The following is a 15000-nucleotide window of genomic DNA, read 5'->3' on the forward strand; positions in this document are numbered from 1 at the left end:
CAATTGGATTGACCTACTTAGCTACTAATAAATACCCTCTTGCTAAATACATGCTCATTATGTTATGTAAATCCATCTGCATCTCACTCTCTCCTCTCTTTGACAAGGTCTTTGCTTCCACATGAGTGACTTTCTGATATCGGGATTATGCTAGCTAGCTCAGGGCATTCCATGGCTGACGAAGCAAATGTGGTTTTTTAGAGCTCAAGCAAGAAGAAAAAGGGTTTTTATCCTCCACGTTTATGTACGTTTCAGGAACATGACGTGACAGAGTACCAAGCGACATTAAAATAACCATAGGGGTTTCCTTTTAGCCTTACTATGCCTGTATGACACTACAGCTGTAGTTTTAGCATCATAGCCTACGAGGCTCAGTTCACTGCTGTTCAAACACTCAAAACAGTGCTAGAAAACTGCGGACGAGGCTTATGGTCTGTGGTTAATGTTGATGAAATAAATATGTTGGTTAAATAAAAAAAACTTGTCCATAAGACACAGACTCTTGTATTGTGCTTTTCTTTCCACTCTCAGGGCAAAGCAGCAACAATGAGATGAGAACCGGTGTATGGTTAACATTTGTCTAGCTTGGAGCTTGGATAGTGCAGCAGGGCATGTCATACGCTATTTGTCATGCTGTAGCACGAGTGAGTGTTTGTTTCTTTGTGTGTGTGTGTGCATTTATGTGTGTGGGTGTGTGCTTGTGTGTGTGTTTGTGTGAGTGTGTGTGTGTGTGTGTGTGTGTGTGTGTGTGTGTGTGTGTGTGTGTGTGTGTGTGTGTGTGTGTGTGTGTGTGTGTGTGTGTGTGTGTGTGTGTGTGTGTGTGAATGTGTATACCTATGTGTGTATGTTTGTTTATGTGTGCATGTCTGTGTGTCAGTATGTATATATATATATGTGTGTGTGTGTGTGTGTGTGTATGTCTATGTGTGTGTATATATGTGTGCGTGTGTGTGTATGTATATGTGTGTGCGTGTGTGTGTGTGTATGTATATGTGTGTGCGTGTGTGTGTGTGTATGTATATTTATGTGTGTGTGTGTGTGTGTGTGTGTGTGTGTGTGTGTGTGTGTGTGTGTGTGTGTGTGTGTGTGTGTGTGTGTGTGTGTGTGTGTGTGTGTGTGTGCTGCCCAGACCACAGCTCAGAGCAAAAGGGGGGAAGCAGCCGAGGCCTATGGAGCACCTTCGAAGACACCTGCCATCTACTGGTGGTTAGTACAAGGTACACAGGCACACACGCAGGCACACCAGCCCACTACTCACCATGACTTCATCCTGAGGCAGGGGGCCGTGGTAACACAGGGAGGTGAGAGAAACACACAAACACACACACACAAACACACAAACCACCCGCACGTTAATGCCAATTGAGGAACATGCTAGAGGCCTATTTAGAATACGCATCCATATGTAATCCATATGTAACACATCAAACATTTCCCATGTAGACCTGACATTTAGTCGCATCAACCAATCCTCCGTTCCCCGCGTTGTGTCTGCTTAAGACATCATCATGACCATGACTAATAGAGCTCTTACGTTTGACACAACAGGGCTCCATCGTGGTGGTCACAGAAGTTGAAATTAAATACAAAGAATTAAAGGTCTGAAAATGTCGCGAAACTAACTTGGCAGAAATGGAATATAACATTCATTAGTAGGTTTAATCTCATTAAAATATCATTTTTGTGTTTTCTTTAGCAAATTAAAGCCTTGAAAATGTTGCGTAATTAACTTGGCAGAATGGAATATAATAATCATTAGTATTGTTGTTTAATCAAATTAAAATCTCATTGGTGTGTTTCCTTGAGCTTAGAATGAGCCCTTCATATCTCCACAGGGAGCGGGTCCTCTCCACGGTCCGCCATGTTGAACCACCGTGTTTCTACAGTAGCCCAGAACGGATAAACAACTCCAGAGATGACGCATTTATAATTACCAATCAATTTAAAATGGGAACAACCAGTAAGTAACAAGTTACATTCACGCCTGTGTCTCCTATCTACAGACCGGGGGGGGGGGGGGGGGGGGGGGGTTCTCCAAGTACCTGGTTACCAGCAGCCTTCTTCTGGTTCTGCTTGTTACTCCTCTGCTGAGCACTGCAACGCAGGGAACAACAGCCTTACAGTATCTATATTTAAAGCTGCACTATGTTAGTGTTCCCATGAGCAGCCTCTGGTGGCCTGTTGCTTCCTTCATCATTTTCAGAGGAAAATTGATCAAGTCCAATTTCGGAATAAAATGATTTATAGACAAAGATTCCCAGGGTCTACTGACGCGACAAGTCTTTTCCTTTGAAACATTGTACTTTAGATATGATTTTAACAGAGTAAATAAATGCAGTAGGAAAGTGACTTGTGTGTGCGTTAAGTGTTTAAAGTAATAATGGCCGGAGCTGAGTAGAAGACATACTTGGCGAATCCGATGAAGTCCTCGTGGTTGGTGTTCATGTAGGACAACTCGATGTCTATCAGCAGCAAAACCTGGATGGAGAAAGAAACTCAAATCCATGTGTTTGTATGTGTGTTTACGTGCGTGTGTATATCAATGTGGGTGTGTCTGTGTGTGTGAGCATGACTATGTGTGTGTGTGTGTGTGTGTGTGTGTGTGTGTGTGTGTGTGTGTGTGTGTGTGTGTGTGTGTGTGTGTGTGTGTGTGTGTGTGTGTGTGTGTGTGTGTGTAACCTGGGTCTTGGTGCGACTCTCCCGATCCCTGATGTGTTGTGTGACGATCCTCTCCATCTCCTCCCTCAGCAGGGGGTACTGGGCCAGCTGCACACACACACGCACACAGCACAGGTAGGTATCACAGTATGACACACACACACACACACACACACACACACACACACACACACACACACACACACACACACACACACACACACACACACACAAACACACACACACACACACACACACACACACACACACACACACACACACACACACAAACACACACACTTAAGCAGAAACGCACACAGGTACACACACACACACACTCAACAAAGCAGGCACACACACAACAAACACATTACTTTCATTCGTTGAAACACTAACTAAATGTAATAAAATACAAATAAACAAACAGAAAAAAATAACTCATTGTTTCACATACTACAGTTACGCATAATGGTACTGAATAGATGTATCACATTGTGAGCTGTATTACAGACTTATATTGTCATATATCGAAAAATGTTAATTTGTGTTCATTATTTCATAACAATGCAACACAATGTATTTTTGTATACAAAATGTACAGTGTTAACGGACTAGTGAGAATGCTCTGGTTCTGAGCCCAAAACTAATTTGGTTTGAGCTCATTAATATACATATTAACAATTGTGGTAACTTCCAATGTGATACAGAAGATGTGATGGGAAAAGGATCAAAATAAAAGGTTGATGTTTCCCACAAGTTACAATGCATCCTCATGGCCTCAAAGTAAATCACTTGTCGAAGATAATATTTGAGGGTTCATTGACTTCACCTGGTTTATATTGTGATCAAATGTTGATTTTTGAGCTCAATTCAGTAGGCAGTAGAGAGAAAATAATAGATGCATGGATAACTTAACACTTTTAAGTAGTTCACAGTGTCAAGTTAATGGTTGCATTCAATCTGTTATGTTAAATTGTTCGATATTTTGTATTTTATATGCAATATACACTAAATTACCTGTTACCCTGTCAACACACGCGTTCGATAGGTTTAAGCTCCAAAGGGATGCATTGCATCTTGAGAAACGCCGCCAACGTTTATCTGCCAGTGTGTGAAGTCACCAAAACCATGCACACAGTGAACATATCATGACTCAGTCTTCTGCCAGTGTTGCATTGAGCATTGAGCAACATGCACAGGTGTGTACACACACACACACACACACACACACACACACACACACACACACACACACACACACACACACACACACACACACACACACACCCACACACATTCCATGTCTTCTTCATGCCAAGCTTGAGAGGGGGGAGGGAGGGGGAGAAGGGGGGAGGGAAGATGTGAGAAAGGGGGGAGGTGGAAGTTGAAATGATCACTTCATGGATTCTTCTATTACTTTTTGCATCATTCAATCTGTTTATCGTTTTCTCTGAGGGCAGGTAATGTGTACATCTCACTATCAGCACTCTCTGTTAAACACAAGGGGAAGAAAATAAATGTCCTTTATGTATGATCTCCATGTCAAAAAAAACTGAATAGTCCATAGGAATCTTATTGAGTCCATTCATATGTGTCTGTTTGATTGTGATGTCATACGCTTTGAACTGGATTGGAATCAATCAAGACAAAGAAAGCCATTAATTGTTTCAATCCAATGAGAAGCAAATCCATGAAGTTGTTTCCTAGAGATGGAGGAGGTGAAGAGAGAGAGATAGAGAGAGCGAGAGAGAGAAAAGCGATGCTGGGGAGATTAAATGAGTGGAACTTAAATGGTCCTAATGGCACTCACTCTATTATATTAAAACAAAAAAAGAAATAAGGAATTTGATTTAAATCATAAAGATGTTCTTGACTTGGACAACAAAGACAGGTGGAATGAAGTTATCTGACATGCTGGTAATGACGAGTCAAACTTGGACAGTTTGTCAAACTGAACAAATCAAGACTATGTCCTAATCTATATATCATAGATTCAATTAGAATATGGATAAAAATCAAATATTGTAATATTATATATTAAAATGGGATAATAGATAAAATTATCTTCAGTAAGGACAGACCGATTATACCGGACACATTGTTTTTGTGCCGTTTAATTTTGGTAAATGTTTTTTTTAAATATAAACGGTTGAAGAGATTTTACTCGCACCAAGATTTTGCATCAATACAATTTAACTTTATATCCAGTAATTTATACACTCAGACATAACTAGTTAGGCTTTACTCATCGTCATAAAGGGCTAGATATACATCCATTGTTTGGTCGTTTGTATATTTACCAAAAAGCTTGACATATGTTTTTTATGCAGAAACCCTGGGTTTACCCAGGGACACTATTCCTGAAACTCATTATGGTTGCTTTCCTGATTAAATTTGACCCATCTTAATTAGAATGGCAGCAGAATCAATAGATCCACCGACGCTAGACAGAAATCATATAAACATTCAGATCTTTAGAAATACAGGACCACAGAAATTGATTTAAAAAAGAAGGCAGATAAGGAAATGCAGAAGAAATTACAAAGAAAGCAATAATAAGGACAGGTTGGATAAGGACAGCAGTAGAGAAAGATGGGCCTGACTGGAGACTAAAAGAGATCCTTTTGTAATCCGAAAAAAAATAAAATCTTAAAATATATAAAAATCTGAAAAAAGTGTATGTTAAGTGTTATTGTCTTCATAACGGGGGTCGGCGTCTTTCAGCGCATGGTTTTACCTTGCTGCTACACTTTCGTATGGTGGAGGTGAGCTCGCTCACCACCATGTCTATGCACTTCAGCGTGGGCTCCTTCAGCTTTTGGATCTGCTTTTTCACTATAGCCTCAAAGGCCAGGTCAGGAGTGAACAGGCCTGTCCTGCAGAGATACAGCCATCCAGGGTGTCCCAGAGAGAGAGAGGGAGGGAGGGAGGGAGGGAGGGAGGGAGGGACAGGGAGAGAGAGAGTGATGAAAAGGGAGAGGGAGATAAAGAGAGAAATGAGCTTGGAAGATATCAATGAGAAGAGTGCAGAGAGAGATTCAACGAGGAAAAAGAGCCTCTTCTGCCTCTCGAAGAGGCAGAAGTAGAAAGTTGAGAGGAAGAGAGACGGAGAACAGGAGGATTTAGCGGAGAAGAGAGGGTAGAGTTGGGAGGGGAGGGATTCTTGGAAGAGCTCAAGGAACCAAGGCGTTAGAGCAGTTAGAAGAAGGCCGTGGAGGAGCAAGCAACAGGTGAAAGCTCAGTGAGGAGACAGACTGACGCATGGCGGTGACCACAAAGCAGACGTGAGGAAGAGCGGGACAATTGTCAATGACACTCCAAAGAGAAGACCAAGGGGGCGGAGAGAGAGGAAGGGAGGGCTTTTCAGGGTAGCACATGGAAGTGGTCCAGGGTGTGTGTGTGTGTGTGTGTGTGTGTGTGTGTGTGTGTGTGTGTGTGTGTGTGTGTGTGTGTGTGTGTGTGTGTGTCTGTGTGTGTGTGTGTGTGTGTGTGTGTGTGTGTGTGTGTGTGTGTGTGTGTGTGTGTGTGTGTGTGTGTCTGTGTGTCTGTGTGTGTGTGTGTGTGTGTGTGTAAAAGGGTGTATGAGGGAAGTGGAGTAAACAGCACAGAAGGAGGTAGAAGTCAAGTGAGACACATTCAGCCTCCCATGAAACCATTCTGAAACACTGAAGTCTCCATCGGTCAGACAGAGATAGAGACATAGAGTCAAAGAGAGAGGGTGAGAGAGAGAGATAGACAGATAGAGTTTGAGAGGGAGAGAGAGAGAGAGAGAGAGAGAGAGAGAGAGAGAGAGAGAGAGAGAGAGAGAGAGAGAGAGAGAGAGAGAGTAAAAACACAGAGCAAGAGAGACAAAAAGTGAGAGTGTGTGAGAGAGAGAGAGAGAGAGAGAGAGAGAGAGAGAGAGAGAGAGAGAGAGAGAGAGAGAGAGAGAGCAGAAACAATAGAAAAGGCTGTAAATGTCCAGACCTAGAGAGAGATCCCAGGCCGCACCACACACGCCAACATACTCCCAGCTATGAGCCGCAAGAGACCACAGCTGTGCACACAGAGACCCAGCCAAGACAACCACTCTCTCCCACTGTCTCTCTATCTCTGTCTCTCTCTGTCTCTCTCTCTCTCTCTCTCTCTCTCTCTCTCTCTCTCTCTCTCGCTGTCTCTCTGACCATTGTCTACCTGCCGTAGTCATAGTAGTAAACAGTAGTAGTGATAGAGCTCTGCCTTAGGACTACTGGATTAATGTTGGGGTCGGTATAACACTTATATTGGGAGAGACCGCTATTGGGGACACCTGGAAAGGTCTGGTTCAGGTGCACAGCCAAAGATCTCTCTCTCACACACACACACACACACACACACACACACACACACACACACACACACACACACACACACACACACACACACACACACACACACACACACACACACACAGGGACAGGAAGTCTGGACGCTGAGCTCATGCAATATGGCTGCCAGACAGGAAACCCTTTAAGACGAAGGGACCTTGACGAATGGATCGCAGGAGTAATTTGGATTAAACCGATTCGCCACTTAACCGATGCAAGGCCATGTCAAGACCTTGTCAAGATCGGTGAATTAGCATATGTTTTATAGAAACCTAAGGTTACGAGCGGGTCAAGGGGAATGACAACTCTTACCAGCAGCCATGTTTCAGTTCCAACCCAGCATCCATCCAATCCAATCTCAGTCCTCCATCACAGCACTTCTAAGTGGCCAGGCTATCGGCCAGCCTACGACCACTTAACCTCCATTCCCATAGATGTCAGGAAACACCACCACAATCACCAACACCACCCTTTCATCATACACCACAACACCATCACGACAGCACGGTGGAAGCCAGCTAAAAGGGAGCTCAGGTATAAAACAACCTTTGTTTACCTTCTTGGTACACTGCCTAACCGTATTGACTAGCTCAGATATGACCATGTCCACACATTTGGTACAGGGCTCCTTAATCTTCCCAATCTGGCGCTTCACTATGGTCTCAAAGGCCATGTCCGGAGTGAAGAGGCCCGTCCTGCCGGCCAGAGAGAGACGGGGACGACCGGGGCAAGAAGAAAAGCAAAAACAGAGTAAGAAAGGGCAGGCAAGGAGAATGAGAGGGGCGTATGGGCTTGGAGCAAAGATTAAGTTTAGATTTTTTTTTTTATAACCATCTGCCCCGTTCTGAACTTCCCCCTGCAATCTAAATGTTTTCCTAGCAAGTTCCTAGAAGTTTGTGACATCACAAGTGGAAGTGTCCACAAATCACAGCTCGTGGTAAATAGGGGCACTTTAAAACATAAAATTTTAAGAAACACAAATTATATTAGGTAATGCAAGTATTAGAATCTGTGTTTGTTGGTTCAATTTAGGAACTGAAATCAATGTTTGTTAGTTTAATTTATGAGCTTACGAGTCTTCACATTAAAGTTTGGGTAGGCAATTTATCAAATACCGGTAATCATTTTTGTGTCTGATCAAATGCTCTGAAAAGAAATAGCCTTAACTCCAGTATCTGTGGCTGTCACAGGCCTGTAATAAGCCTTTTCAATAATTACATGGCTTACCTGTCTGTCTACCTAGCTACATGCACATGCAATCATTGGGCATGAACTGATTCTTCTATGAGGCTCGTCTATTGCTAAAGCCAGTGAGCTAGTCATGTGTTTTGAGAGTGGCTTTAGAGGAAGGCTTGAATGGAGGGGTGCCAAATTTTCGGTTGGATTATTTTAAAATCTAGCTGACTCTTGCTGGTTACTTCAAATTGCCTACCCAAGCTTTAAAGTAGACATCGCCAGATATGGGCCAATTATAATCTAAATATAAATCCTGCCCTTATTTATTAGCATTCAAAATAGTTTGTTAGGAATCACTGTGCTAGGAAAACAGTTATTTTACTAATTTACAAATAGTCTGTATCATATGCATAACACCACACATTTACCAAATAAAATGTGCTAATCAAATCAAGTCCAAAATTTCTCCCGTTTTTTCTATGGAGGCATATATGGAGTTGGCACACACCCTTGATTGAATCCTTATATTGTTTTTAAATATTGAATCCTTATATTGACTTCCAAGTGTATTATTTTAACCTCCCACACATACTCAGAAAGTACATACCTAGGAAGAACTTCCTGAACTCAACACATGGTTTACATTGTGATACATACAGAATCAAGCCTTTAACAAACCGACAGACCAACCGACTAACTCCACAAAGGACGCAACGCCATGACAATAACTACAACATAAAAAGACACGCAGAGAAAACACCAAGTTCCCAGGAAGAGGAGAGAGAGATTTGATTTAAAATCTCCTCTTCTGTCCCCTTCTGGTGACATCATCAGTATGCGCTACTCAAGACTCTGGGAGGAACTACGGAGGGCTTTTATGATGATATGTCCCCCACTCCCCCCGTAGAGGTGACCCCAGAGAGGTGGTGGTTTGGTTGAGAGGGGGGGGGTGGGGAGGGGGGCAGACGTGCCTGATGCCGTGGATGTTCTTGATGGCGTAGCTGATCTCCTTGCGGAGCTCCTTCTCGTCAAACTCCATCTACAAGAGGGGAGAGAGGGAGAGAGAGAGAGAGAGAGAGAGAGAGAGAGAGAGAGAGAGAGAGAGAGAGAGAGAGAGAGAGAGAGAGAGAGAGAGAGAGAGAGAGGAGAAGGACATTCCATGGGTTAATGCACAAGGACACACAAGGACGTAGCGCACACACACACACACACACACACACACACACACACACACACACACATGCTGTGTTACGTAAAAAATATCAACACGTATCAACATAATGGAAAATGATACCCGTTAGTTTAATTTTCTTCTCTTTGGCTCTCATAGATATATACTGAATCATAAACACACACACACACAAACACACACAAACATACACGAGAGTACGTGTCATGTGAGAATAAGTGTAATTTTCCACTTGACACACACAAACGTGTGTGCTTCTTTCTCTCAACCTTCCACAGAGATCAGAATACCCCAGCAGCTCATAAAGTGCCCTTCCATCAAGGGCTTACACAACGATATAAACCAGAGCTGTACAGAGCCTCACGCTAATGGTGGTAATGTCTATAGCAGACCCACTGCTATTGGCTATGTAAAGACAGCAATAACTTCAGTATTAGTATGACAAAACGGAGGAGGATCTCAAATGTAAAACATAACAGTAGATTGATGTACAATTTCTAATAGCATAGTAATATAGTCATAGAGGCGAATAGTAAATTGATAAAATAGATTAAAAAAATTGTTTTCATTTCATTATGTCATTTTTGTAAATATAACTTCAGTTCGAGGGTCACTTTTCGGCTTGCCTTCTGAACAGTGTGTGTGCGCAACAGTTTGGTATGTTTGTGTGTGTGTGTGTGTGTGTGTGTGTGTGTGTGTGTGTGTGTGTGTGTGTGTGTGTGTGTGTGTGTGTGTGTGTGTGTGTGTGTGTGTGTGTGTGTGTGTGAGTGTGTGTTTGCATGTTAGCGGAAATGATAGAACAGGTAGAAATGGAAATTCAGGGACCTATGGAACAAAACAATAAAAATGACGGGTGAAGGAGAGATATGATGGAAGATGGGGAGAATGGGGTCGGAATGAATTTACAAGTTAAGTTGGAGAGGGAAAGAGAGAGAGAGAGACAGAGAGAGAGAGGGAGAGAGAGAGAGAGAGAGAGAGAGGGAGAGAGAGAGAGAGACAGAGAGAGAGAGGGAGAGAGAGAGAGAGGGGGAGAGACAGAGAGAGAGAGAGAGAGAGAGAGAGAGAGAGAGAGGGAGAGACAGAGAGAGAGAGGGAGAGATAGAGAGGGAGAGAGAGGGAATGATAATGATACCGATTTATAGGGAGGAAGGGATATGGCGATATAGTCAAGGGGAGGCAAAGGAATGTCTGAGGGGAGGGAGGGAGGTAGAGGGAGGTTGGGTGGGAGAGGGAGAGACATGAGGAGAAATAAGGAGAGGAAGGGAGGGAGGAAAGAGGGGAGAGAGAGGGGAATTGATGGATGACAGGAGAGGTAGAAGATATGTCGAGCAGGAGGAGCTGTGGCTGTTTTAGCCATAGATCAAAGATCGACCTCAGGGTCCCCAGGGAGTATGTTACCTGTCTCTTGCTACTGAGTAATGATAGAGAGACAGAGAGACAGTGAGAGAGAGAGAGAGAGAGAGAGAGAGAGAGAGAGAGAGAGAGAGAGAGAGAGAGAGAGAGAGAGAGAGAGAGAGAGAGAGAGAGAAAGGGAGAGAGAGAGTAGTGGAAGATAGGAAGAATGCAAGGCAGGATTACAGTTGGCAAGAGCAAGAAAAAACGTATTGTTCTCTCTCTTCCTCCTTGGCTTTCTCTTCGTTGATTCTTTCACAAGATGCGACTACACTGTGTCTATGGGGATATTAATAAGAGATCATAGGACATGACGCCACATGTGCTGCACACTCCATCGGAACATAACACATACACTAGTGAAGCAGCAGGCACACAGACACACAAACACCGATCGTGGCTCCAGCAGTCCTCCTACGTTAAAGCAGGACTCCTGGGGGAGACAGCACACCACACTTGTTTATTGTTTTGTTACAAAGATATTCTACGAAAGATCACTTATTTTGAGGGAGTGGATGAGGCTTTCAAACTTTAAATATGTATACGATTTTAGTGTGGTTCTACAGTGGCCAATGTACACGTTGATTTGAAACCTTTACAGTTACTATTTTGCAGATAACTGCTGCTGGCTGAGTTTGGCTTTGCGGTTAATAGCCAGTTCCGCGCCTACAGATCCCGCCTCCAGCAACATGATTGGTCGAACCAAATATGAAGCGAACCGGATTGGAGCTGTGAGACCAGACCAACACTGAGACCCACCTTGACCAGCTCGAAGGGGAAGCGCTCGTGGAAGATGCGGTTGATGCGCGCGCCCCCTGACAGCTCCGCCGTGTCGATCTGGTCCCCGGACCCCTCGATGCGCTTCTCAAAGTCCACCGAGAACTGCTGCACCATCCTGAGGAAGCAGGGGTCATGGTTGATGAGTTATGATGAGTCATCTTACTGTAGCAGGACCTTGGTCAGTAGTATGAGTTATGATGAGTCATCGTGCTGTAGAAAGGCCTTGGTCAGTAGTATGAGTTATGATGAGTCATCGTACTGTAGCGGGACCTTGGTCAGCAGTATGAGTTATGATGAGTCATCTTACTGTAGCGGGACCTTGGTCAGCAGTATGAGTTATGATGAGTCATCGTACTGTAGCGGGACCTTGGTCAGCAGTATGAGTTCTGATGAGCCATCTTGGTCAGTAGTTGTATGGGTTATGATGAGTCATCTTACTGTAGCTGGACCTTGGTCAGTAGTGGTATGGGTTATGATGAGTCATCTTACTGTAGCAGGACCTTGGTCAGTAGCAGTGTGAGTTATGATGAGTCATCTTACTGTAGCGGGACCTTGGTCAGTAGTGTGAGTTATGATGAGTCATCTTACTGTAGCAGGGCCTTGGTCTTGCGTGAGGGGTCGTCAGGCCTGAAGTTCTTGTACTCTTCTACCTCCTTTTCTATGGAGAGCAGCTGGCTCTGCAGCTTGGCCCTCAACCCGGGCAGCGTGTCGCGGATGTGATTGGTCAGTTGCTGCACACGTGGTCACATGGTCCACAGAGGCGGGAAACCAGAGGGAGATGAATAAGGTTGATGAGTGGGGATGGTGTGGTCTGGAGAGTTTGGTTTCTACAGCAGTGTTGTTAGCCCACGTTGTTACTCTACTTTCTGTTCCCATGGTTATAAACAAGCAGGGTGAAGCAGCTTTTCAGTTTTTAGCAACCATTACATATCTTCAACAAACATCTGATGTCTTCCTCAACACTGCATCCTATAAATCCAAGGCTCAAAATCCTTTAAAATGTATTTCATACAAATGTTTTGTAACAATAGAAACATTAAGATGTACATAATATTCGTGGTGGATTTAATTTGTAGAAGTTAGGACCCTTGCTCAAGGGACCTGGCGGGTCCCTTGAGCAAGGTCAAACACGGTGACACATGTCGGTCAAACACGGTGACACATGTCCACAGGCCTCACACACGGACCTGGTTGAGGGTCTTCTGGAGGTACGGGGTGCCCATGCGTTCGGCCAGATGCCGGTACCCGGGATGGGACATGAAGAACTTCCTTTCGGCCGCCATGGCCGCGTTGATGTCCTTCTTCCCATCGATGTCCTTCTGACTTCTGTTCACCACCCCAATGTACCCTGGACACAGAGAGGCCCCACCGGGGTCACGTCACCGTACCAAGATGGAAGGACCCACGTGCTTCATCACTCATCTACCCTGTGACTCCTAACTGGATTTTGCAATGCATTTGGATTATGATTTGTTCTGTTTAAAACTTTATTATATAGTAGCATGTTTGTTCATATTATTTGTACCATTATATAACTGTCTTTTGGGGATTCTTTCATTCAACGTGGGTGTGTGAAGTCCTTTGAGACTGTAACTGTGAATAACAGCTATAAAAATACATTGGACTGGACTTGACAAATAGACATGGTTAACAAAACGGTTTCCCCTTGGTGATAACATTCCTCTAGATGTCTGGTTGGAAAATTCGTAAGATGTTTTCTGAAACCGGGCAAGGAAAGAATGAAAGGAAATTAAACACACACACACACACACACACACACACACACACACACACACACACACACACACACACACACACACACACACACACACACACACACACACACACATACATTAACCACATCCAGTTTTAACCAATGCTATTGGAAAAGTACAAAGTCAGCACATTTTCATAAAGGGCAAACCACATGATGTTGCAAAGACGCTATTTTTCCCAAACACTGTTTTACTTTAGACTTTACCCCCTGGTCTCTTGAGGAACACGTGCCAGTTCTCCCTCTTTCTCCCTCTCTCCTGCGGTTTTTGTCAAACTTTTACTTTCCTTGAACTTTTCGTCCAGTTATTTGGTTACAGTTGTTACCACCAGAGGGCAACAGTGGGTCACTCCTCGGGACCAGATAGTGTGTGTGGCTCACCCCTCCTCAGCGGAAGCAGTTTGTTCTCCAGGATGTCTTTGGCATCCGTCCCTTCATCCATCAGGTCCAGCTTAGTGATGACACCAATGGTTCTCTGACCTGCACACAGACGCAGACATTTTAACAATTTACACATTCATTTATTCATTCATATTATATGAATCATTAGATGCAGTTCTATGGCGCTAATCCTGTATGTTTGTGTGTATGTGTCTGACACAGAGTGTGTCTGCGTGTGTGTTTCTGTGTGTATGCTTGTGCCTGCATGTGTGTGTGTGTGTGTGTGTGTGTGTGTGTGTGTGTGTGTGTGTGTGTGTGTGTGTGTGTGTGTGTGTGTGTGTGTGTGTGTGTGTGTGTGTCTGTGTGACACAGAGTGTGTGTGTGTGTGAGTGTGTGTTTGCGTGTGTATGCTTGTGTGTGAGTGTATCCGCGCGCGCGTGTGTGTGTGTGTGTGTGTGTGTGTGTGTGTGTGTGTGTGTGTGTGTGTGTGTGTGTGTGTGTGTGTGTGTGTGTGTTTGTGTGTATGACTGTCTGTGTGTGTGGTTAACAACCGTGTGAACCTGGTGACCTCTTCTGTCTGTGTCATTGTGTGTTTCTGTGTGTCAAATGCATGTGCATGCGTTAATGCATGCACGCGTTCACGCGTGAACACAACGTGAGCTAACCCACCTTGGGGGTCCACCTCCTTGGCGATCTTCAGCGCGTCAGAGTTGGCCAGGTCAGAGTTGGCCGGCGAGACGGCCAGCAGCAGGCAGTTGTCCTTGGTGACGAACTGCATCAACATCTCCTTGATCTGGGCCTCGATGTCCACGGGCTGGTCCCCCACCGGCACCTTGGTCATCCCCGGCAGGTCCACCAGGGTCAGGTTCAGCACTGAGAAGGGAGGGCCGGGGGAAAGCATGGATGAGAGACAAGATGGGGCTTCACACTGAGGGGGCTAGGCGTCATGATGTGAGGATCACTTTGGCACTGTGTGTTGTTTTGGTTGTCGTTGCATGACTTGTCGCTGTATAATAAGCTCTTGGTGTTATTTACAGGTTGTTCGCATGTTTCATACACCAGACTTTTGTATCTAATTCTTCCATGACGGTTTGCCCAGCCCCGGCCCCCCCGATCAAAAGTATTTGCGTCAAAGCTTACCATGGGGGGAGTACACCCGTAGGTTAATGGGGACGGGGGAGATGCCTTTATTCGCTCCGGTGATGCGGTCCGTCTCCGCCTCGATCTCCGCTCGTACCTCATCAAAGTCAACGAACTTCTTCCCCTTACAGTGGAGGAACTCGGCATACTCTGGACGGAGTCAA

General features: G+C 44.5%; 1 protein-coding gene across 2 annotated transcripts in view; it reads right to left on the reverse strand.

Moving 5' to 3' along the window:
• The window catches only part of dnm1a (dynamin 1a), a 51917-nt gene that overhangs the window by 26569 nt on the left and 10348 nt on the right, over window positions 1-15000 (reverse strand). Inside the window, exons 3-14 of one of the 2 annotated variants that reach the window (XM_056578808.1) lie at window positions 14837-14986; window positions 14366-14569; window positions 13697-13795; window positions 12729-12889; window positions 12130-12272; window positions 11521-11656; window positions 9152-9219; window positions 5396-5534; window positions 2680-2766; window positions 2408-2478; window positions 2043-2094; window positions 1259-1270 (exon numbers count right to left, since the gene is read on the reverse strand). In XM_056578808.1, the coding sequence (XP_056434783.1) occupies window positions 1259-1270; window positions 2043-2094; window positions 2408-2478; window positions 2680-2766; window positions 5396-5534; window positions 9152-9219; window positions 11521-11656; window positions 12130-12272; window positions 12729-12889; window positions 13697-13795; window positions 14366-14569; window positions 14837-14986 (1322 nt within the window). Of the gene's footprint in view, window positions 1-1258; window positions 1271-2042; window positions 2095-2407; window positions 2479-2679; window positions 2767-5395; window positions 5535-7560; window positions 7700-9151; window positions 9220-11520; window positions 11657-12129; window positions 12273-12728; window positions 12890-13696; window positions 13796-14365; window positions 14570-14836; window positions 14987-15000 lie in introns of both variants that reach the window. The other variant, XM_056578809.1, reaches the window with a different exon arrangement.

This window comes from Gadus chalcogrammus, chromosome 19, assembly GCF_026213295.1.
Source record: "Gadus chalcogrammus isolate NIFS_2021 chromosome 19, NIFS_Gcha_1.0, whole genome shotgun sequence".
NCBI lineage: Eukaryota > Metazoa > Chordata > Actinopteri > Gadiformes > Gadidae > Gadus > Gadus chalcogrammus.